Source organism: Arachis hypogaea, chromosome 18, assembly GCF_003086295.3.
Source record: "Arachis hypogaea cultivar Tifrunner chromosome 18, arahy.Tifrunner.gnm2.J5K5, whole genome shotgun sequence".
Lineage (NCBI taxonomy): Eukaryota > Viridiplantae > Streptophyta > Magnoliopsida > Fabales > Fabaceae > Arachis > Arachis hypogaea.
The window spans coordinates 129,265,993-129,292,125 of NC_092053.1; the positions used below are offsets into that span (position 1 = coordinate 129,265,993).

The 26,133-nt window shown below is 26.0% G+C and overlaps 2 protein-coding genes across 3 annotated transcripts; one reads left to right on the forward strand and one right to left on the reverse strand.

Annotated features, from left to right (window-relative positions):
- The first annotated feature begins 716 nt into the window (after nucleotides 1-716).
- LOC112772744 (acyl-protein thioesterase 1) lies at nucleotides 717-5,460 on the forward strand. 2 transcript variants are annotated; one of them, XM_025817742.2, is made up of 10 exons: nucleotides 717-956; nucleotides 1,582-1,673; nucleotides 1,862-1,982; nucleotides 2,941-2,977; nucleotides 3,077-3,146; nucleotides 3,346-3,450; nucleotides 4,160-4,310; nucleotides 4,401-4,483; nucleotides 4,784-4,877; nucleotides 5,040-5,460. In XM_025817742.2, exons 2-10 carry the CDS (start codon nucleotides 1,643-1,645, stop codon nucleotides 5,128-5,130), a joined length of 783 nt encoding a protein of 260 aa, XP_025673527.1. In that variant the 5' UTR covers nucleotides 717-956; nucleotides 1,582-1,642; the 3' UTR covers nucleotides 5,131-5,460. The 2 variants fall into 2 exon arrangements, with proteins under 2 accessions (XP_025673527.1, XP_025673528.1); XM_025817743.2 differs by having other exon boundaries at nucleotides 818-956; nucleotides 1,585-1,673.
- Nucleotides 5,461-17,966: 12,506 nt separating this feature from the next.
- On the reverse strand, nucleotides 17,967-19,893 carry LOC112773006 (RNA-binding protein involved in heterochromatin assembly dri1). The gene is made up of 4 exons (XM_025818046.3): nucleotides 19,762-19,893; nucleotides 19,222-19,614; nucleotides 18,562-18,680; nucleotides 17,967-18,286 (listed from the first exon to the last, which is right to left on the reverse strand). The coding sequence occupies exons 2-3, from the start codon at nucleotides 19,605-19,607 to the stop codon at nucleotides 18,581-18,583; spliced, it is 486 nt and encodes a 161-aa protein (XP_025673831.1). The 5' UTR covers nucleotides 19,608-19,614; nucleotides 19,762-19,893; the 3' UTR covers nucleotides 17,967-18,286; nucleotides 18,562-18,580.
- Nucleotides 19,894-26,133: the final 6,240 nt, after the last annotated feature.

Here is a 26,133-nt window from a genome sequence, read left to right on the forward strand (position 1 = left end):
GTAACTCTATTTAACTTTTTTATACATATTTTCTTAATAAAATTCTAAAAAAATGCAAAAGGAATTACTTAAAGTTACAAAATAAATAAATTTTGAAAAGATTATAATTTATTTAATTTGTTAAAGTATTTACACAGTAGTGATAGGAACTTTGACAAATCTAATTAAATTTGAAAATTTTAAATTGTTATTTTTAAAAACTGAATTATATTTCATTTAAATTTTAAAAAATTTTGTAATTTAAAAATTTTGAATTTTATTTTTCAAAATCAAATAAATAAATTTGATCTTTTTTTTGTGACAAATAAATTTGATCTAAATGATAATAATTTGATTATAAAATGAATTTAAATTGATAAATATAAATTACAATCTTTTAAATAAAATTGAATTAAATTAAAAAATAAAATCAAATTAAAATAATCTAGATTATAATAAATTATATAATTTTACTTTTTAAATTGGTTCAAATCCTATTGTAAACATAGTCATATGGCAACGAAGTATGACCAACATAGATTTTGAATATAAATATTGCCATTGCAAATGAAATAAGTAATAAACAAATACAAATATTTTTTTAAAATATATAAATAAATAATTGATTTATTTTATTTATTATAAAAAAAATCCGTTACCGTGTTAGTAATGTCATGTCTCATGTGTAAACAAAGGGCATTATAGTAAATAAAATTTGTAATGAAACAAGAGATTGATGCTGATGCTGGGGTTTTGTGTTGTGTTGTGAGTACTATGAACTATGAAGTGTTAAGTGTTAAGTGTGAAGTGTGAAGTGTGAAGAGACAAAGTAAAAAGTGCAGACACAAAGCTGTGGGAACGAAACCAAACCAAGACAAAAATCAAAGTGATGAGGTGAAGTGAAAGAGAAAAGAAAAATAAAACCCTTATGCTTTTTTGGGTTTGTTTCCCTTTCCCACCAGCTTGAAGTGTTTAAGGTTGGTGCAAAGAACAAAACTTTACTCTCCCTTCTTATGTTCATTCATTCATATTTTCTTTTTCTCTTATTTTATTATTTTTTTCTTTATATAAAAGGGAAAAAAAATATTAGATTATGAAGGACACTTCATTTTCCACAAGTGAAAAGTTCAAATTTTCAACTTCATTTTGCTTTAACGGTATATATAGCACACCATTTATGGAAGATTGGAAAATGGGCATTAAAAAAAAAGAAAAAAAAATAGTTTTTTTAGCTGCCAAATATTCTTCTTGTTGTTATAGTTGATGTTGCTTTACTTCAATTTCCACGGGCATTGATTCTCCAATGTTATTCTCTTTGTGCATTACATTTGGCTACATAGTTTTTCATTTTTTGCTGTGGGTTCTAGCTCATAAAGAGTTGAGACTTTTATTTTATTTTATTTTTATTCTTATTTAGTTTTGTATCTCCTTTTATTAGGTGCTTTTCACTTTCTGTCAATTTCTAGGAGGGTTCAGCTTCATAGCCTTTGATGCAGATTCATTGATATTATCATTATTATTATTATTATTTTGCTTTATTGTGACCCTCCCATTTGGGTATAAATAGGGATTGCTTATGTTTGTGATCTACATTCATTACAGAAGTTCATCATCTTAAGCATTTTGTGGCAGTGACATTAGCATTTTTGAGATTATAGAGAATATGAGCTACAACAGCACCTCAATGAGTTCTGGTTAGTTTTTTTTGTCTTTTCCATTGCCCTAATTTCACTACATTTATTTGCTTCTGACATTTTCTTGAAGGATTTAATATGTATGAACATTTAGTGCCGCATTAGTGAAATGAATCATCCAAAAGAATGAATTTGATTGGACGACCATGTAAAAGAATTTCGAAAACTAAAATGTCTTTTGTTTTTAGGTGGTGGAAATGGAGCTGGTAGAAGGAATTTCGAGTTCGGAAGGACTCATGTAGTTAGGCCTAAAGGGAGGCACCAAGCAACTATAGTTTGGCTACATGGCCTCGGTGATAATGGCTCGAGGTTTGTTTTTCGCTACTTTCAATATCTTAACCTTATGCAATTACTATAGTTTTTAGTGATGTATGCTCTTTCCTTAATTGGATTTCAAATATTCATTACATCATCAATGACATGGATTTTGTGGAAGAGTTTTTCTCAGGACAAAAAATACGGAAACATTAGAGGATCGAAACCTCTTGGAGAAAGAGACAGGCGAAATGTTTCTGTCTCTACTATCTCAGTGTCTCTGTATTTTTTGTCCTAAGACATGTGCAAATGACTGTCCTTGTCAATGTGCATGGCTCAACAGTTTGGAGTTAATGGTGTTTGGAATTTTAATCATTTGAATAAGTTTGGTGACACTTTTTCGGTGGAAACTCAAGTGGATACCCTATGCCTTGTGCTTGAGAATATGCCTTCAATAAGAATGCTGTGTTTGTTTTCTTCTAATTAAATTTAACATCTGTAAGGGAATGTCAAAATCTTGTCCTATTCTGATGTGAGAAGTTTGGTTATTAAATAAGTTCCATTTGCTCTTTTTACAAAAGGCTCTGTCCACCAAAAATTTATTATTAAAAATCTTTTCTAAAAGAAAACAAACATTCTTCTTCTTGATCAAAGTTTTCAGTAAAGGAAACCTTGACTCTGAGATTAGAAATATTAGAGAATGGGACCACTACTTCACCATCTATGTTGTTCCCAAAACTTAGTTAGGCATAGAAATTCTAATCGCCATTTTATTAATACGCGGTCCCAAAATTAGGTAGGAGGTTAATATAATTTTAATGTGTAACTTGAAGGAAACTTTATCATAGTTTCAAGTGTCATTTTTTTTTTTTTACTTGCAGAACATGTAGCCTGCAGCTTGTTCTATTACTGTTATTTATTTATTTTTTGTACTTTATCTTGTTTCTATGCATGGTTGAAAAGTTCGAAAATTTCTTCGAATTAGTAATTTGGAATTTGTGTTGTTTTGCAGCTGGTCCCAAATCTTTGAAACTCTTCCTCTTCCAAATGTAAGAATAAACATAAGTACATTATTAATGTAATATATTTGGAAAACATGTTTGTTTGATAAGTAGAAGCCATTTATTCTTTTGAAACTTATGCTGCAGATTAAATGGATTTGCCCGACTGCTCCTACGCGACCTCTAGCCCTGTTCGGTGGATTTCCTTACAGTGCTTGTAAGATTGGTGCTAAAAAAATTCAACATAATTCACTTGAAAACATCATTTTCCTTTATGGCTTTTCCATTTTGTTTTGGCTGCAAGATTTGCTTTCTACACTTCATTGTTGACATTAATAAAATTCCTTGCATGCATACTGTATGTTCGGTGTTGTAACTGTCGAGAATGGTCTAATTTGTTGAGGAATCTCTACCAGGGTTCGATGTTGGGGAGATTTCGGAAAATGCTGCAGATGATTTGGAGGGATTAGATGCTTCTGCTGCACATGTTGCCAACCTTCTGTCGACCGAGCCTCCAAATAGTAGGTTTTCCAAGATCACTTAAGAAACTCGATATTGCAACCGCCATAACATTTTCACTTGATTATATGGTTCACTGGTTAACTCAATATATGAAATAGTTAACACCCTAACAGAAACCATGATATTAGTTGCTAACACCAATAACATAGCCTAGTCTCATTAGAATTGGCTACATGGGTCGAACGACGTCTTTGTTTAGACAATTTATGTTTAAATCTCTTCTAGAAGTTTTCTTAGGTCTCCTATTACCTCTAGTCGTAGGACTACCTTCCATCTGATCCAATCCTATCCTCCTAAGTAGGGTCTTTATAGGCCTTCTCCAGTTGGTTACACCACGAAATACATAATAAATCTCCGTAAAAGCAGTTGGTCGATTTCAATGTTAGTTATTACAAATTTCCTGGCCTTTATGGCTAGATTTATGAATTGCACTCATGGTAATGAAGAATGAAAGATGAGTTGTTGGTATTAGAGGACTATTCAGTGAAATTATCAACAAGATTTTGAGATTATGAAAGTAATCATAATAATTAATGTGTCTTTGCTTATGCATCTTTAATTTTATGCTACCAAAGTCTACAAGAAACTGTTTAGAGCAAAGTCAAATGCTACATTTAGAATTCTAAACATGGGACTGTTGTTAAATGTTAACAAATCCAAGTTGCTTGTAATTTTACTTAAAAATGCTACTGCTGGCTGAATGTACAGTCAAACTCGGTATCGGGGGCTTCAGTATGGGTGCTGCAACTGCACTTCATTCAGCTGTCTGCCATGTTTCGGGGCGCTACGCGAACGGAAACATTTACCCTATCCACTTAAGTGCAATTGTTTCATTAAGTGGCTGGCTTCCTTGCTCAAGGTTTGGTTTCTATGCCACTCATAATTTCCTTTTCTTTATGCTGATATGAACTGTTCTGAAGTTTGTTTTTCCCCTCTTTAACTGACACAGAGCCTTGAGAAATCGGATTGAAGGATCACGCGATGGCATAAGGCGTGCAGCGTCGTTGCCCTTGTTTCTCTGCCATGGCAGAGGTATTCATACCTGCTATTGTTACTTTTTCTCTTTCTACTAATTTAGGATATAAAAGAGTTAATTATTTTGTTCATCTAAATTGATGTATATGAAAGTTGAGATACTAGTTTGGTTGAACTTCTTTTGGACCTGAATTTGACTGAATTTTTTAAATCAACCATTTTAACATTTTCATTTTGGTTGAACATCTAAAACAAGTGTTCATTACTTGATTACGTATTCATCAAGTTTCGTCTAAAAAGGGGTCGACTTTCATACCTGATGATATCACTAAAACTATATCGTATTCTTTTTCGCAGGGGACGATGTGGTTGCATATGAACTTGGAGAGAAATCCGCAGGGGCCTTAAGTGCGGCCGGATTCCGGAATCTTATATTTAGGAGCTATAATGGGTAATAGCTTTATTCTGTAAAAGGCTATCATATTTAAGGTTTAGGTTTATAATTTAGGATATAAGGTCAATGTTTTATGATTTAAGGTAAACAAAATAATTTTAAAAAAGTTGGTTACCCAGCATCACTGGAATAATAATATGGTGTTTTTTTGGTGTGCAGGTTGGGTCACTATACAGTTCCTGAAGAGACTGATGAAGTTTGTAGCTGGTTAACTGCAAATTTGGGACTTGAGGGGTTTAGGTTCAACTAGAGAACAATTGAGCTTTTTTAGGGTAATGGAAGAGGCACTATAGAATAGATAGTGGTGTTTTGGGGGTATATTGGTAATTTGGTATAGCTGCTTCATCTCTCTCTCTCTCATGTACTAAATAAATAAAGTTTCTATATTTGTCTTATAGGATTGGATTACTACTATGTTTCTAGATTTGGGGTTTTGGGAAATTATGCTTTGGTTGGGGGGTATATGGGTAATTTCCTATACACCAAGCAAATTTTGTTTATTTCATTTTAGGATGGATAATATACATAAGTTGTTTTCTGTATTCCTGTACTAAATAAAGTGAAATTTTGGTGATTATAATTTTTTTTTTATTCTCCTTAGCTAGCTTCCTTTTTCTTTTCTTGAAAATTAAAAGGGAAACAATTGATTTTTAAATTTTAACCCATACCAGTTTTGACCAATTGAATGTTAGTTGGTCAAAAGGGAAAAGGCTATCTAATTATATTAGGACACTTTATAAAAGGGATAAATTACATCAATTTTCATTAATCATCAGTCATTTTTCCAAAACCTATATGTTAGATATGGTAATAGAGAATTATTAGTCATTTGTTCGTATTGTTCACAATCTCCATTGTCTACCTAACAGAATTGATAATAATAACATATGCATAGTTGGGAGAATATATAACTATCTGCAAATTAAAGCAATTATTTTTTAGGGAGACTATAAATTGTTATTTATATGGAATTTATTTTTAAGTTTGTTCAGTATAGCTACATGTATACATTTTTATTCTTAAATGCAATTTAAAAACTAATATTAGACCACTGCTAATCATGTTGATGGAGGTGGGACTATTTGCTCTTCATTGCCATCCATTTCTGCATCTTGCTTATGACCTGAATCTGAAATCCAAAAATGAAATCAAAATTTCTTTGTGTGTTTTAAATTCTAATTAATAATAATAATTGAAAGAAAACTTTAATACAATCTTACTTTTTAATTATGATAAGTCTTATTAATCTATTATTCAACTACCACACCACAATTCACAACAAAGATTCTATCTTTTATAATAAAAAAATTAAACACAAATTATGTTTTCTTCAGGTTATGTATATTATTTTTCAAATTTCTAATAAAAAGAACACATGAATCAAATTACAATTTACCTTTGTTCTTGCCATGTGGATTTTTGCATTCCTTGCATTCACAAAGACTGGAGCATCCAACCTCAATCTTTTTTGAAGGAGATTGGTTAACACATTGCCATAAAAAATTAAGAATAATTGAATTTTAATCTATTGTGAAATTAAATACCTAAAATAAATTAAAGATATATATATAAAAGAGAGAGTGTTTTATTGGAGAGAAAAGAATGAGAAGAATAATTTGGATATAAAAAATATAGATTATTCAAATAACATTTATGTTTTCACTTAAGTAATATAATATACAAAGAATATATATATATAATATGCATATGCTCCATAAAAATAAAATTACCTCAAAACATTCACAATAGTTCTGCATACAATTTGAATTTTTGCATCTGCAACCTCTTCTGTGCTTTGCTGATGATGATGCTGTTGCTGTCTTAACATTTTCATTATCCTATACACCATAAATCAAATAATGAAAAAATAAATAAATCTCAATTTTTTTTTATCTAAAATATATCAAAAATAAAGAAAGTGATACCATATTATTGGGGGAGGAAAGATGAGTTTGAAGAATCCTTGGAGCAAATGCTAATGGATAATGCCTTTTGATATATTCCTTAGCTTCATGAATTTTGTGTAAATGTTCTTCTCTATTTAAGCACCCTTCGCAAGCACAAGCCTCAGAACAGTAGATTTCACCATGAAAACATTCACAATAACTGCATAGCAAAACCATGTCATTCAAGAATTGAATTAATAATGTAAATTACATGTTACATTTGGAAAAATATGTACTTTACTTACAGGTTCAGACATTTATTCTTCTTACATGTACATGCTCTTTTACCATCACTTGTGTTTGATGCACTGTTTCAAACAGATTAATGTTAATTAATAGAATAATTAAACTTAAAAAGTTGTAAGGAAAAAGAATACTGACTGTTTTTTGCATCCTCCACCAGTTTGGTTAAGTTTCTCTTTATAAATGTTGTCATCACCAGCATCATGTTTTGTAGAATTAGTGCTGATGGTGTTTGATTCTACTAAACCGACACGTGGCAAATAAGTGAAGAATTTACTTGGTTTCGATTCTCTTGATGTATCTTTGCCTGCTTCATCTTCTTCTTCTTGGTTACTAGCCTACATTTATTGCAACATTAGTAATTATTTTTTGGTTTAATTACTCTATTGGTCCCTATAATTTCGTGAAATTTTTAATTAGGTTCCTATACTTTTTTTCTTTTTAATTGAGTCCCTATACTAATTTTTTTTCAATTAAGTCCTTTTTAATAGTAATTGACTTAATTTTATAGGAACCCAATTAAAAAAAAAAGAATTGGTATAAGGACCTAAATAAAAGAAAAAAAAAAAGTATAGAGACCCAATTAAAAAAAAATTAGTGCAAGAACTCAATTAAAAAGAAAAAAAGTATAGAAACTTAATTGAAAATTTCGCAAAACTACAGGAACCTTGTTTTTTTAATAGAAAATATGATGCTACTTTAAAGTTTTTTTTTGTGGATATATGTGAAAAGTCATTTATACCCTTTTGTAAGCTTTCAAATAAAATGCATATATGGTGAAGAGCAAGGGTGTTAAGTTATACCGATGGAATGTGAGTGGGTTGTGGAACCATCTCAGGAGAAAATGCAAATGGATTACGAGATTTGATTTTGTCCCTAGCATCATTAACTTTGTCTTCATGTTCTTCTCTGTTTAAGCATCCTTCACAAGTACAACATTCTGCACAATAACCTTTAGCAGCAAAACATTCACAGTACCTGCAATAATTAATAATGAAACAAACAAACATTAATGTTAATGAAACAAGATACGGTTTAACATTTAAATAGACTTTAATTTTGATACATTTACATATTTGTCCAATTACATCTGTTCTTTTAGATGATTATTTATGCGATCAATATATAAAAAATAATTATTTTTATTAAAGTAGCTTATGTAATTAGTACGTAAAAACGGTATCAAAATTGAATTTAAATGAAGTAGCAAACTATGAAAGCATGGATATTTTTCTGATACGACACTCATTATATCTTCTGTGTCAAACCGGATTTTAATAAAAAATAAAAAAAAAATTCGGACAAGTTTGGACACACCTAAATACTATTACATATTAACGTGTCTCGTGTCCGTGTCTATGCATCATCATAGCAAGCATTACTAGTATAGTATACTCACAGGAGCAAGCATGCACTCTTCTTACATGTACAACCATTATTACTCTCACTACTGTCTTGGATTATTCTCCTGTACTCAAAACAAAAACAGCAATTTACAAATATATAAAACACTGGTAAAAATGAAAATAGAGAATGAAACAAGAAGAGGAACACTAACTTGTTAAGATCATGAGAAATGGGAACACTATCATTGGAAGTGGTGTCTTGATGGATCTGAGTCTCATCAACAACAACTCTTACTACTGATTTTCCATTGCTACCTTGTGAGATCAAAATGCTTTTTATTTTATTATTACTACTACTACTCCCAACTACAACATTTTCATGTGTCTCAGGTTGAACCCTTTTTGTAGATTTTATGATGCTATTCAAATGCAAACCAAAAGGCTTCAACTTGAAGTTTGGTGCTTCCTCTTCCTGAATTGGTGCATCAATTATTACAAGGTTTCTATTATTCACTTCATCTTCAGATTGCACTGTTTCTATAAGGTCAATGTCCTCTTCATTACCCTACATTATTAATATTATTAATAAAAATGCGTCACCAAATCAGTTTCCGTATATTTGCATATAAATACATATATAGTTTAACTTATTTTCAATACGTATTTTATTTTTTAACATATATTCTATACTAATACCTAATTTAGTGGCCGATTTTTTTTTATAATTTAACGTATATTTTATACTATATATGCACATTTTTCTAATATACATATATAAGGTAACATCTATATATTAATAAATAAAAATGAACAGCAAGAATCTATGGTAGGGTTAATTAATGTTACCGTGGGGTAGGTTGAACAATAATGATCAAGGGAAGGTTCGATTCCTAGAATCTCATCTGCAAACAAATTGGAATCTCTCCATTCTTGTGATGATTCCACATTAAATTCGAAGTTGTTATCACAAAGATCTTCAAGAACATCACCATCGTCTCCAATACGTAGGCCACTTTTTTAGAAATAATAATAATACACACAAATTTTGTGTCAAGAAATTAAAACAGCAACACTAGACAAAAGAAAAATAATTAAGAAAAAAAAAAAGGAATGTTGTGAAAATGATTCACCTTAATAAGATTGATTGGGTTTCTGGTGACAGAACAAGCTCTGGTGTGTATGATTCACCAAGAAAGTAATCATCATCATTAAGATCATGATCATGATGATGCTTTGATGGAGATGAATTTTCTACATCATTGCTGATGCTGGGATTGGAGGATTCCTGGGATGAAATTAAATAAATTAATTAATAAATGCATGTCACATAATTCACTAGTTAGTTAATAAAGAATTATAATTAGTGATGATAAAGAACTTCAAGAACAGAATACAACATATGAATAACAATAATAATAGAGAAATTGAATTGAATCATACAAAAGGGGAGGGAATAGTAGTAGTGTCTTCATTGTTCTTGTTCTTGGAAGATTCTAGATCATCATTATTATTGTTGAGATTATTGGAAGAATCCTGGGATGAAAAAGGAAGAAACATGCATAAAAAATTATTAGCAACAAAAGGTGACAAAAATTGTGACGCATTTCATTTGTCATTATTAGTTAACTATCATTATCATCAATCTTGAAAGATCATAATAGAATGTAGCAATGAAAGAACTTCAAGAAAGAAAGAGAAATGGTACAGAAAGTAGTGGTGATGATGAAGGTTCATCAGAGGAATCCATTTTTGAAGAAGAGGGAAAGCTCTGAGCTCAGAGTAGTGTACGTGTCATGCATGAAAATTATTGTGTTAACCAATATCAGGAATGAATCTTATTATTGCACCCAAAAATTAAAAAAATAAACATTTTTTTTAAGTTGTGCCTCTTTTACTTGTAATCTACACAAGTTTTTTCAAAACTATTTATTGCACCATTCAAATATTGGAATTTTGTTTTTAATTTATGAGAAACATTAAAGAAAATTTTTAAGTATTATATTACTTTTTTTTTTCCAAAGACTTTTAAAGTTTGGACTAAATTCTTAATTCTATACAAAATTTCATAAGAATAGAAATATCATTATTTATTAAGGACAAATAATTGATATAAAAAATCTTTTTTCTTTAAATAAATACCCAAATTGATTTTCAAGAATTTAAATTAGATGTTTGCTTTTAATAAATTTTTATTTTCTAAAAGTCGTCAATAATTATTTCTATCAGAAAAATTGATTCCTCATTATTTTTAACAAATTATGCATGAGATAAATAAATTCTTAACAAATTCTATTATAAGATAATTAGGTTAAAAAATATTATTATAAGATAAATTAGTCGCTTTTAAAATTACAGAAAGACTAATATGTTTGATAAAAATAATTTTCAAAGAATGTTAGATAAATATTTGTTGGGAATTAAAATTTTTTATTTAAAATTTTTTTAGTACCAATACGAGAATTTTTTTTTTTTTCCTTTTGAGGCCAATTTTTTTTAATGGTTGACTGATGAAAACTTATTTTTTGGGCAAGATACTGATGAAGACATTAGTTTTATTGACATAATCTTTGGGTTTTAATCAGGTTCTTCTTTTTGGTGGGATGATAACATAGTGATATATTTTTTAGCACTACTTTATTTTTGATAAGTATGGGTTCTACTTTATGAGACCAATGGATATACAAAGCCCAGCCGAAAATTAATTAGACCACATCAAATTTCGACCCAAGAATATTAATATGGATAACAACTTTCTCATTTTTAATAACAAAAAACAAATACAAAAAAAAAAAAAAACTTTCTTATTTTATTAACCAAAACAAATGTCTTATTTTAATAAACCCAAAAAAAGACTTTCTTATTTTAGTTTTTTTTATATCATTGTGAGAATTCTATAAAATTTAAAAAAAAAAAAACTTAAACGAGGAGAAAAAGGGGACTTAATTTTCAGTGTTACTCATGATATTTACCATCAACAACAATGACTAAATCTCTTCATTTTGAAAATTTATTGAAAAGGCTTAGTTGTTAGCCTAAAATTCTCTCCATACATCGTTATGGTTTTACTAATAAATGAATTTTAAGAATAGAAGGATCAATATTTTTCCATCTTATATACAGAGTGATTAAATTGAGTCGAATCAACTAATTTAAAATACCATTTTAATTATGTTAGAATGCTATGTTGGCATTTAGCAATCAAAATTAACACTATCTAAAAAGAAGTTTGGGTTAAGAATATAAATAGAAATTTACAAAAGTAAATTTAAAAAATTTATTGGATCATTTATAAAAATAAAGAACTATATATTTTAATTCGCATTTGTAAATTCGATAATCATTTTAGGCAATGGCTAGAAAAATACTGTTAGTGTTGCAAGTGTGAGGAGTGTTGAAGTTAGTCCCACATTAAAAAAAACAAGGAAGAGTGAGGAGTTTATAAGACCTATCAACTTGACACCTTAAGATTTTGAGTTGGATGTGGTGTCTTCTCATCTTATGTTTTCTTGTTTGATTCTTCTCCAAAGTTGGCCCAACAAATACTTCAAGGAGGTTAATTTTAATTAAAAAAAAAGTAAATGCAACATATTTCAAAAAATGTATTTTTATTGTAGACTATTATATATTTCAATCATGTTATATATACACTAAAAATCAATTATTAAATTAATCACTTATATAAATTATATATTAAAATATAAAATATATAGAAAATAAATTAAATAATATATATTTATATACAAATATATAATAACTATATTTAATATGGACTTAGCATGTTTTATTATATGATTGTTTTAAGTGATAGAGCAACAAAATACATCTCAATTACAAATATATAATATTGGAGTTGGATATAGTGATATGGTTTGACCTGTAAAAATAAATAAAAGTTAAAACCATATATTTTATTTGAAAGGAAGAAAAAGGAAACCTTTAAACATGCAAGCTTGTGGGTTGAAAAAAGAAAGGGAATCAAAGCTTTTGAAAGTGTAACTCATTTTTTTCGTGCATTGAATTGGATAACAAAAAAGTTCTCTTGTTTTTGCTAAACCCTTGACTACCACAGTATATATAAGATAGATTTTTCCTAAAACCAAATAAAGGGGTTGGATTTTAGTGTTGATTGATGGTGTTTTAATTTATTATTGGGACCCAACTGACATTACAAATCTTCATGATTAAAGATGTTTTTGTTTTGCTTTCATGAGCAAAGGGTTTTTCCTAGGTCTTGTCTTTATTACAATTGCATGTATCCAACTAACTCACACATAATACAAAATTGTAAAGCATTTTTACTATAAAGAGTACAAGCATGAACACCACCTGTGGATGGATGGTAAGGAATAATTATTCTCATGAAAATGTAAATAAAAAAAAATGCTATGTGCATACGGAGACGAATTCAGAAAATTTTTATAATGAGAATAAAAATATACTAAAATAAATTTTGTTGAATATAATATATTTATAATTTGAAAAACATAAAAATATTTATAATTTGAAACTAAAATTACATATATATGCATTAAAAAAATTAATAATTTTACTTATATTTAGAATAATTATGTATAAGAGTTTAAACAAAGAATATTAATTAGAATTTAATTAGGAAGTTAGTTTTTTTTAACTAATTTCAGTCAAAACTAGCTAATTTTTTAAATTATTTTATTTATCTTAAATTTTAAATAATCTTCAATCCTCTAAAAAATAAGAATTTTTACAATTAAAAAAAATTAATTAATGTTGGATAACTAAAAATTATTTTTCTATATTTTTATTATTTAATAAATAAAAAATATTTTTCTTAGCTCAACCAATTTTTGAAGAAAAAATAGTAAAGTTATGACTGTTTTTAGCTGTTTTTAGCTGTTTTTAGCTGTTTTTTTTTGTTACCAAACATTTTTGCTTTTATATATAGGATAAGAGTATAAAAAAAATTATAAGCTAGCATACATATATATTTTTATTCCTTTAATTATTATGATAATGGGGAGCTAGCTATATGCATTGTACTAAAAATGGGTTAAATTAAAGCAGAAATGCAAGGCACATGATTGAGCAAGAGAAGAAGAAGAGGGAGGTACTTCACCAAATTAATAAAGCAGATAGATGATTGAACAAAGCAAAGCAAATGAAGTAACATAAAGCTTAGACTAAAGTGAACTTCAAAGAATCTTGTTAAAAGCTATATAATGGAGCGTAGTAACAGACAACTAATGAAGTGTGTCTACTTTTGACCAATGAATATGTTGCTCTTAAACCTATCCAATGAGGTCAATGGGGAAACCCATCAAGTTTTCATAATAAGCTTGAAAAGTTTTGGAATCCTATGTCAATTGATGCTAGCTTTTATTAACCCCAATAAATAAATAAATATATAGGAATTAGAATGAAGCTTGATTTTGATTAAGAAAGCGATTGAACCCTTCCTTATCTAAAGAAATTGATTTTATTCTCAAGTAATAACTGAAATTAAGCATTCTTTTGGATGATAATAAAGGTAACTCAACTATCAAATTTTTATAATGCCTTATTAGAGAATCTTAACATCAAATGCTTTTAATGCAGTGGAAAAGTAACTTTAAGAGATTTCCTATTGATCAGCTTCAGAAATGAGAATAGGATATCTTAAAATATACTAAACATGACACCTTCAAATAAAAAAAAAAAAAAAAAAAAAAAAGTTATGCAACCGAATAAATTTTTAATTAAGTTCAACTAAATTATTGTATAATTTATTCTTTTATTTTTTTCATATGTAAACTGCTGCGGTATATTTTTTTTTTCTTTTTTTTTTCTTCTTCTTTTGTTATCGTCGCCACCTTTTGCTCTTTTTTCTCTTCTTTCTCTCGTCTCTCTTTCTTCTTTTTTCATTTGATTTAATTTTTTTTCCTTCTCTTTTATTATCATCATCATTATCATCATCATCTTTTTCTTAGTTAAATATCACACATTTAATTAACAATAACAAAACACATTATTTAGTTATAAATGACACAACAATTTTTTATGAATGACAAATTTTTTTGTAAATGATGTTGGAAAATTATTAATTTTCGAATTTGTTTATACGCAATACATATATATAAATTATAATCACAAATTATGCTATTTTACATTAAATAACTTATATAATGATAATCTCATTTATTGTCATAAATGTTGAATTAGATAAGTCGTAATTACTTTTGGTTTAGAAGTAAATGAGAACAAAACCAAAGATATTTTATTTGGATTTTAGGGTTTAATGAGTGTCATGCTCAAATATAAATAGTGACTTTAGAGTAGTTTTAGTCCCCAACATACCAAAACCGTCTCCACTACCTCTTTTTCCATTAGAAGAGTTGTGATTTGGCCCTATTAGAGATACAGAAGATTGAGGAAGATTAAATAATCAAACTCTTCTAATCATGCTCATGAATTTAAGTACGTTTTCACATTTAAGTATTTATTTCTTAATGATTTAACATGGATAATTTTAGGGTTATGGAATTCTAGAATATCCAACAAATGACACCAAAATTTTTGGTAACACAAAAAATCTTCAAAAGATTATCAGTCTAAAACCGACTCACTCAACCAACAAAATATATTTAAATGTGTTTTAGATTCAAAAGACAAATCAAATTATTGCAAATGACAAAAAAATGACTAAATCTCTTATATATTAGTTCAATACCACACAATTAATTCAACGATAACAAAAGCACATCATTTAGTTCAAAATATCACAGAATTTTTTAGTAAATGACACAAAAAATCTTTAAAGAATCACAAATTCTAAACCTTAATAACTCACTCAACTAAAAAAATACATTTAAATATGTTTTAGAACAAAAAGATGCATCAATTTGTTGTAAATGATACAAAAATGGCTAGACATCTTATATACAAGTTTAATATTATTCAACTAGTTCAATAATAAGAAAAATACGTTATTTAATTAGAAATGACACGATTACAAAAATTTCTGTGTCACAGAAAAATTTTGTTATTAAAATTAATAAACTTTTTGTATCACAATTAAAATTTTTTGGTACTATTTTTCTAATAAATTATGCACAATTCAAAACTCTTCATCTTCTTTCACATTTTCATCATTCTTGTTTCACCTTTTTAATAAAAACCTTTATCACGGTTAAAAAATTTCAGTATTAAAATTCAAAAATTTCTTTTGTCACAGTTAAAAAATTTCGATATTATTTTTGTGATAAATTCTACACAATTTAAAACTCTCTTCCCATTTCATTTTCTTCTTCTTCGTCATATTTTTTCGTCTTCAATTTTTTTGTTTTTGTTTCACCTTTTTTATAATTTTTTTGTTTTATCCTTTAAAAAGAATAAAAAAAAAAGAAAATAAGTAAATAACAAATACTGAAATAATTATCAGTAATAATCGGAAGGAACAGGAGGAAGAGAAATAATAAAAATACAGCAATAATAACAATAATAAAAAAATAACAATGAAAAAATATATAAAAAATGTATAAAAAAAATTGTATGTGATTTATACGTATATTATGCGAGTACTTTTTATTAAATTTAAACTAATTTAATTAAATTTAGTTAACAAAAATATTTAAACGTGTAGTGGAATCAAAAATAAAATATCTCTTAATCTATATAAGGGAGGTATAAGTATATAAGTTATACACTTACTCCACCACAAACATATCATTTATTAGAATGATAAATATTTGAGGAAAAAAAGTCAATCTTAGAGAATCACAATATTTTGTATAAGATCTCTGATATTAATAAAAATACATCTGATAAAAAAACAAAGGAAGTAAATTAAAAGAGTTTTAATCTTTTTGTTTAATAAATATTATTAACAAGATATAAAATTTGTCTGATTTATTTTATTAGAGATTAATATGTTTAATATTTTAAAAATAAAAATTATTTACCATTTTTTACACTAATTTAATCAGTACAAAATTTACTCTTTATATGATGACTATTGAAATTAATAACCTACTAAAAAAAGAGAAAATATTGGTAGTCAATATCTTTTAACCAATAAAATAGCCAATAATTAATCATTAAAAAGAAACATCTAAAATAAAAAACAAAAAAAATCTAAAATTCAAGTAAGAAAAATAAAAGTGAAACAAAATAAAATCAATCTAGAGTATGTAGAATTTAAGATTATTTAGGATTTAGAATTTAAAATTTAAGATTTAGAATTTAGAGATTATGATTTAAAATTTAAAATATAAAATATAAAATTTAGAATAACTAATGGTAGATAATGAATGAAATTGTGGTATTAGAAAAAAAAAAGTTTAAAAAATATTTTTATTTTTGTGTAGTTTTAGTTTTGTTTTATTGACTTTCTAGCCCGTTCAATACTTGTTGGCTGAATGTTGTTAGTTCCTTAGAATTGTTGGGTCTTTCTGTATCTCCATCTCCAATGTTTGAAATACTACAGTAATCACCTAACTTTCACATAGTGAAAATTTTGGTCTATTTCTCAATCATATACAGATATACTACTAATAATAATAATTATTACAAATAGTATTGGCAAATAATTTTGTATAATTTCCTTTAAATCATCCAAATTTATGGAAAAATATAAGATTATTGATAAAATTATACTATCCTATCATGATTTACCAAGTATTACAAAATTTTTGTCTTTTGCAAAAGCTCATAACTCGTGCTTTATAAAGGTGGTAACCAAAGAAAATCAGCCAAAAACAGTCATAACTTGCCTTATTTAGCATTTATTAATTGTTGCGACAATTAATTAATACTAAATAAAACAAATTCTGGCTGTTTTTTTTGTCTACCTACCATTATTCTTTTTGTAAATCGTAGCCGGATAACACGATTCATGAATAAACAATAACATTTAATTACTAGCTATTATATAATGATCTATATAAATTATATAAAAAACATATATTCAATAAATTTCGATTTAAGACAATCTAGTAAATATGTTTTTTTTTTTTTAATTTTATTTTGCTAGTTATAAGTGTATTATATTACGAAAGAATACATATCTTCTAATAAAATTGAGCATATATAAACCAATTAACTCAAAGCCACTCATCATTTGGTATATGTGCAAAATTTAGGACAGTAGTAGTTAATTTTAATTTTAATAATTTCAGTTGACAAAGTTAAATATCAATCCAACAATTTAGTCACCAAAAAAAAAAAAAATCCAACAATTTGTGTGAGCTTTGTTATGATATTGGTATATGTGCAACCTCAAAGTGGTCCTTATATATTATTAAAGAAATTAAAATACTTTATGGATATATATGAGTAATAATAATATATACTAATTATTCTTTGGACCACGTCTCCACTATAAATTAAAGCTTATATATGTGTAGCTTTGAGAGTAAAAGAAAAAAAGGCACAAAAGATATAGAATCTTTTTTTTTCTTTTCATTTTTTTCTCTAAAAACATACAAACATCTTGGATAATTAGATATTTTAAATTAAAGAACATTTTTTGCACTAATAAATCATAGTGAGGTTAAGAGTTGAAGTTATATAGCTATCCATCTCTTTTCTTCAAAACACAGTAGTGACAATGATAATTGATATATTTAAATTGTAGATATTTAAAAACAAAACAAAATCAAAATAAAAAAATTAATAATAAAGAGTACAATATTAAACTAAGAAATTAGCTAGTCATTATCAGTACCAAATAAGAACTCAAAATCATAATAATTCACCTAATAATAATATATAATTAAAGCTTCCTAAATGGAGAAAATCAAAGAAGCAAAAATAGATATATATCTGGATGGTGAGGAAGAAAAAAAAAAAAAAAAACTATCACTACTATTAAGAGCGAATAGGGATTGCTTCTCATCAATTCTCTTCTTCCACAGCAAGCCTGAAAAAAAAATACAAGGATTATATTAATGCATGTTATTAATTAGGTATAATATATTTATTATATATCTTGATAAAAAAAAAAACTTTAAGCTAATGAATTTATAATATATTTTTATGCAATAGAATATTTCTTATTTGATCCATTCCTAAAGTGAAAATTTGAGACTTCACTATACTTATTACTACTGAAATCCAACATGAATAATTAACATATGATTATCTAATTAATTGCATTAAAAAGTAAAAAAAAAAAGTTAGATAATTAATAATTACCAGATGGAGAAGGTATAGTCTAGGATGAATAGGGAGGCCTAGAACTAGAAGAGTCCCTTGGTGCATTGCATCGATAGCATTCCATTCTATTTGCAAAGTTATGCTCATTGCATCCAGACCTGCCCAATTTATACTTAATTACTGTTTCATTTAATATTACCAAACTTTAAAAGTGTTCATTTTATAAATACTGGATTTTTGCATTATTCCAAGTACCATCTTAAATATAAAATATATTTATTTAATTACTAAACATTTTGTAATATTATTCTCTATATGTTAGAAATATTTTTTCCCCTAAAAATTAAAACTAGATATTATAGGATATAAATAAAATCATATCCCATGTCTAATTTTGGAAAAATAAGGTTATAGTTAGGACAAATTAAAGGATAAATATATGTTAAAGATATAATTATTAATATGTTATCTGTCAACTTATTGATAATAATAATTAATTATTATATTTTAAACATATATATAAAGAGACACATCTAAAAAATATATCTATAAAGACACTTTTATTAAACACAGTTATAAAAAAGACATTTTTATTAGACACATCTACAAAGACACTTCCATTAAACACAATTATAAATAAGAATTGGCAGAAGTTGACAGATACTGTTGGTAACGTAACGGAATTGTCTTTATATATACCTGGTACATATCCAGTCGCCGGATTTCCAAGCAGGGCGAGCAGCAGTGGTGCCGGCAAAGCTATAGCCTCTAGTTCGAGGAATGTCGGCGTCAAATCCGGCGGCGGAGGAGTCCTCCTTGGGAGCACCACACTTGAAGCAGCTAGACCGGCTTGCGAAGTTGTGGGCTCCACAATTGCCAACGGTGCAGTACCAGTCTCCAGGGCGAACATCGGGGCCGGTGGTGAAGCCGAAAGAGGAGGAGCCTCTACCACCAAAGGCTCCACCATAGTCTCCACCGGCACCGGCGCCGACGCCCCTGGGCTCGCCGCACCGTTGGCATGATTCCCTTCTTTGGAAGTTGAGGTGGTTGCATGTCCTGCAGTTCCAATCTCCTGGCCTACTCATTTTTTCTCTTCACAAAGCAAAATTTCCAAATTCCACATGTTAGTTTTTGAGTTCAAATTCCACATAAATATATATATGCATTGGAAGGTAAGTATTATGTATGCATGAGAAAATTATAAATGAATGAAGAAGGGATAATAATATATATATTCACCTAGTTTTGGAGAGTGAATGTTGAACAGTTTGAAATGCTAATGTGCGATTGTCGGGTGCTGAGTTCAGAGGTTGAGGTTTCTTTTATACTAAGAGAGAGACAGAGACAGAGAGAGAAAACTAGCTAACTAGGCAGTGATGACTGCTAGTTCCTTTTAATAAAGAATAAAATTAAAAATCATCGAAAACTAAATTTAGAAAAGGGGTAAAAGGAATTTCCCAAATGTGATCCCAATCCCATACAACACCAAGTATATATATTAAAGAAATAAATGAATATTAATTAAAGTTTGCGGTAAATTGCCATCTTTTAGGGTTCTCAATGTTACCAAGTACAACCATCACTAGTTAATTATAAATAGGAGGCCATTCAGATAAACACGCCTAAAACGTCTTTTTTTAAAGATGTTTTTATATTGTGTTTTAATTGGTTTCTGTATAATTTATTCGGTGTTCCTCATCACATATTATTAAATTCCTCAAAAGATTTTCTTTCTAAAAACACTAAAAAATATTTAATTTGGACTAAAACAAAAAAAAGTAATAGATTAACTATTAGATTTTTTTAAAAGATTATTTACATAAAAAATATATCACATTTATAAATATATATATATATATATATATATATATATATATATATATATATAAATAACAAGCTCAAGCGTTTAAAAATTTTTATAAATAAAAAAATAATTAATTTATATTCGTACAATATATAAAATAATTACTATATTATTATTATATTATAGATTAAGATTCACTAATTTAATTTTATTTTATTTTTAATATAAGTATTAGAAATAAATAAAATTTTTATAATTAAATGTAGTGTAACAAAATATATATAATATTAATTAGTTCTTAAAAATTAAAAAAAAATAGTTTCTCATTTTAGTAAAATAACTATTTATTAAAGTAGACAAATTAATTATTTTCTTCTCATATACGATTTTTTTAAGACATAAAAGCAATTAATTAGGACATTGGTTAAGATAATTAAAGTCACTATTTCATTAAATTTTTAATTTAAAGAAAAATCCTAGTTAATTTTGGTATAGAAATTTCGAATTTAAAAACATCGATAAAAATTATGTTGAATTTTGATTTATTTGATTTTTATTTAAATTAAGCACTACATAAGTTAAAGTTCTGTTTTGAAGTTATATTCGAGCTTTAATTTGATTTTTAAAGTTTCAATTTACTTAGTTTGATTTTTTAACTTAGGTATCCGTGACTCATATTAGGGTTTTAAGTGTTTAGTTGAAAATAAAAAATAAGGTAAAAAAATTTCAATTGTCACATCAAATAGTCGCTAGAATATATAATGTAGCAGTCGTTAGTCCATTTCAGCATGTCGTTAACGATTTTGTGAGACAGTGACAAAAATGAGATTAGGAACCAATGTGAGTCATAACTATTAATTAGTTGGGAGACATAATTGTTAGAACTGATTAGGAACCAATTGGGAGACATAATTTGTTGTTGCTTGATTAGGAATCAATTGTGAGTCATAACTATTAAATTGAGTAAATCGAAATTTTTGAAATTAGACTGAAATATAATTGTTAGAACTGAACCAGTGATCGAACCGATCAAGCTATTGGTTCACTGGTTTATTGGTTCAACTGATAAATCACTGGTTGAACCGATAAAACTGGTCTCACGTAAATATAAAATATAAAATAGTTAAAAACTTAAAATTAAAATTTGAAATACATATCTTCACTAACATTTTATGAAGAATCAAGTCTCAACTTCTAAAAATAACTAATATAAAAAAAACCATAAAATTTTAATACTACAATAGTATCTTATTTTGACATAATAAAAAAATAATTAATTCACAAAACCTATCATCTAACTATAATATCAGTAGATTTTAACACTAACATCAAAACAAATAACCTTAATCACAATACTAGCAATAAAATAGATCAAGTAAATTAATAAATTTTTAGTGAAATTTATATTTATATTAATAATGGTATATAATTAAAATATAATTAATTTTAAAAATAGAAAAAACAAAAATTAAATTAAATTAGATATTTATGTATACTATATAATTAGTATTTGTCAAATATAATACTTAGAAGTGCAATGGCTAAGTGGCAAGTAGAAGTTACTTTTGCTCCAAGGTTCTTGGTTCAAGACCTTGTGGAGACATTTTAAAATTTTTTTCAAGCAGACCAGTTTGGTTAGACCGGTTTGCACCGGTTCTTACCAGTTCACACCGATTTTATTCCTTAAACGGTCCAAAGAGTAAACCGAACTGGACTATAATCCAGTTCTAGTCCGGTTCACTAGTTTTCTGGTCGAACCAACCGATCCAGTTCGATTTTTACAACTATGGATATAATAATGGTAATTAAGTTGACCATTTAGTTGTTTTAATGGTAATTAAAATCTAATAATAATTTATAATAAAAGAAACATTCTTTTGCAACAATGAACCTATAGTAATAGTTAGGGGTGTTCATAGATTAGATCATATCCATATAAATCCACAGTATTTATCCGTATCTGATCTGTAATTTGAGAATATGATCTGATCTGTAAGATGATCGGATTGGATCGAATCGGATCCACACTCTAATCGGATAGAAGTAAATATGTTTAAAAAAGTAAACAAAAAAAATTATTGACTTTTTTTTTATAAAAATAATTTTTTTTTATATTTTTTATTTTATAGATATATTTGATATCTGATCCAAACATAAAAAGTGCGAATATCGAATTTGATCTAATGAGTTTAGTGCGGATTGGATCGAAATTTCAGCCATATCCCATCTGTAAACACCCCTAGCAATAATAACTAAAAAATTATAATGATTATATTTTTAACTAAGAGGAAGTGCAAAAAAAAAGTACTAAATACAAGAACATTTAATCAAATATTAAAAAAATTTTACTTTAAAACATACAGTTTGACTTTTTTTGCTCATATATATATATATATATATATATATATATATATATATATAATAATAATAATAATAATAATAATAATAATAATAATAATAATAATAATAATAATAATATGATAATTGCTTTGTATATCACACAAATATAAACGTTTTTTTTTCTATGATCTTAAGAAAGGTTTTGTAAGTCTCTAACTTTGTTGTCTATTTTTGTAGTGTTAGCTCTCATATTATCAATTTGATTCATATATAATTCGGATGATAAATTATTTGGTGACGTGCTTTCTTTTTTACTGTGATATACTTGTTTATTATTATTATTATTATTATTATTATTATTATTATTATTATTATTATTATTATTATTATTATTATTATGCACATTAAAAAATAACAGGCCAAATTATTGCCATAACATAATAGAAGTATGGAAGTTTATCATTCTTCTCTAATGGAGGAAACAAAATTCTTTTCAATAACTTATTTAACGTTTAGTAGAATAAAAATAAATTTTATTAGAATAAATTTTAGTACAAGTTTAATATGTTTATTCATCATAAAATATTTATAGAATTACTCGTAGATAAATTTTGGAAAAAAGAAAAAAAACCATGATTTTTTAATTTTATTTTTAAATAAACTTTATTTTTAATTTTAAAATAAATTTTATTTTTATTTTTTAATAATATTAATTTTTTACCGTATATAATTATTCAATTATTTTTTAATCATATATAAATAAATTACTCTTAATAAGATTTTTTGTGTTATTCAATTATCTTTTTTTAAAAAATAATTAATTATTAAAATAATTAAATTTTTCACAACAAAAATAATAAAAAATTATGAATGAAAAAAATTAATCATCCTAATACTTTTTTGTATTTTTATTCATATTTTAATTATAAACATAAATATAATTTAATTATATTATTTATGAAATGTGACTATAGATGTAGATAAAATTTAGTTATATTACTTATATATAGTTTCATTGTATTGTATTACTTATAAAGTTAGATTATAATTATGACAATAGAATTGTTCTTGTATTTTTATATGTGTGACTAATTGGTGGTGTTAAAACATTACTCTTAATTATAAATAAGGTTTATAATTTAAAAAATCAAAGACTCAATTAAAAAGATACGAAAAAAATAATGTTAAAATATTCTAACTCTTTAAAATAAAAATATTCGAAATTTAATTAAAAATTATTTAAAATTTAAACTCAATAAAAATTTATATTCAATGTTTTGTATTAAATATATTTAATAACCTATTATATCATATTATATCATATTGGTTGAAATTAGTTTTTATAATGTTAATTTTTTAATAACACTTTATTAGAAAAAACCATCTTTTCAAAATTTTTTAAAAACTAATTGATATTATATATATTTTATTACAATATATCTTGTTATAAAAAAATTATTTATTTCTAATGCTTATATTAAAAATAAAAACAAAATTTAAATTAGTAAATTTTAATCTATAATATAATAATAATATAGTAATTATTTTATATATTATACGAATAAAAATTAATTATTTTTTTATTTATAAAATTTTTTAAGAGCTTTTATATATATATATATATATATATATATATATATATATATATATATATTTTTTTTTTTTTTTGATGAATGTGATATATTTTTTTATGTAAATAATCTTTTAAAAAAAAATCTAATAGTTAATCTATTACTTTTTTTTGTTTTAGTCCAAATTAAATATTTTTTATTGTTTTTGGAAAGAAAATCTTTTGAGGAATTTAATAATATGTGATGAGGAATACCGAATAAATTATACCAAAACCAATTAAAACACAACATAAAGACATCTTTAAAAAAAGACGTTTTAAGCATGTTTATATGAGTGGCCTCCTTATAAATATGTGTATACCAAAATCATTCAGCAAATTTAAATAAAATATATGTTAGAATATAAATATATATTAAAAATAAATTAAACGATATATATATTTATATATAAGTATATTACTGACTGATTTTAGTATACAAATAACATTTTTGAATTACAAACATCTTCTATGTATATATATATATATTTGCACTCTTTTGTATCACTAGCTAATTAATATATAATAATAATAATAATAATAATAATAATAATAATAATAATAATAATAATAATAATAATAATAATAAATTGTTAGATAAATGAATTTTTAAATCTATTAATTTATCTTATATAAATTCATACATACTATTTATTGTAAAGATTTTGCTAATAAATGCCCAAAAAACACTAGTTAATAATATTATCTATTTTGAAAATTTTGACTAATAAATTTTATACATTTTTACATAATAAATTGGAAATTAAGAATTTTTTGTTTTCCAAATACAAGCTTTCTACATTTAACATCTTAATAATGGTGTTGTTGGTTAACCCTTTATTTTAAAATAAAAGAAATAAAAAACATAATGCTAAAATAAATGGGTTATGTTGTGGAAATTAAGTGTAGTAATTTGTTCAACTTTGTCAAGCTAGCTGCACTATTTTGTCCCCACATAAAGTAAAAATTAGCCTGCGTTGTAACCTCTAAACACCACAATGCCATGCCATATCTTTAAAATCTTGTAGTCCATAAATGATAGCTTTTTGACTGCGGATATATATTAATTTGGACCCTCATTTGTAGTTAAAGTGGCGGGGAAAGAATCATAGCAAATTTAGTAGTCCATATGCTAAAAACTGTTCATCAAATATCATTGTTATTCTGCTTGTTTTCATCAAGGTTTTCACTGCTATTATAATATCTCTATCTTTGTATTTTAATATTTTATTAAATGCATCACACATACATTAAAAATTTAAATTTTGTATTTTTTTTATATAAACAATTTTAAATAATTATCTTAATATGTGCCCTAATTAAACCCTTAAGAGTTATACTTGAGTTAATAACGTATTATTTACGACGAAAAATTCTTAGAGCAAGCAATTTTTAGTATTAAATTGTCTTTAACAAATAAATTTTATTAATTTATGTGTACAGACTCTGAAAAATATAAGTGCGAATTATATTAATTTATATATGCAAATTCAAATAAATATAGGTACAAATTATTTTTTTGTGTGTAAAACTCTATAAATATAGATTTAATTAAATTATTATACTAAGTATTGACAAAAAAATAATAATATTTACTCGTTTGCAACTGTTGACAATGCTGGCTTGTCTGTTATCTACTTTCTCTTTTTTCTACAAAGCTTCTCTTTATCTGTTGTAATCTGATTGCATTGCTTGCCAACTTCATCAAATCCCCAACCTCCAAACTAGATAATAGGTGCAACATTGAATCACTATTCATGCAAAAGCTTACTAGCCTAGCTACTATATACACTATATATTTCTTTTTCTTTTTCTTGTTCTTATACAATGTAGTAGTATATGTATGTATGTATACTTC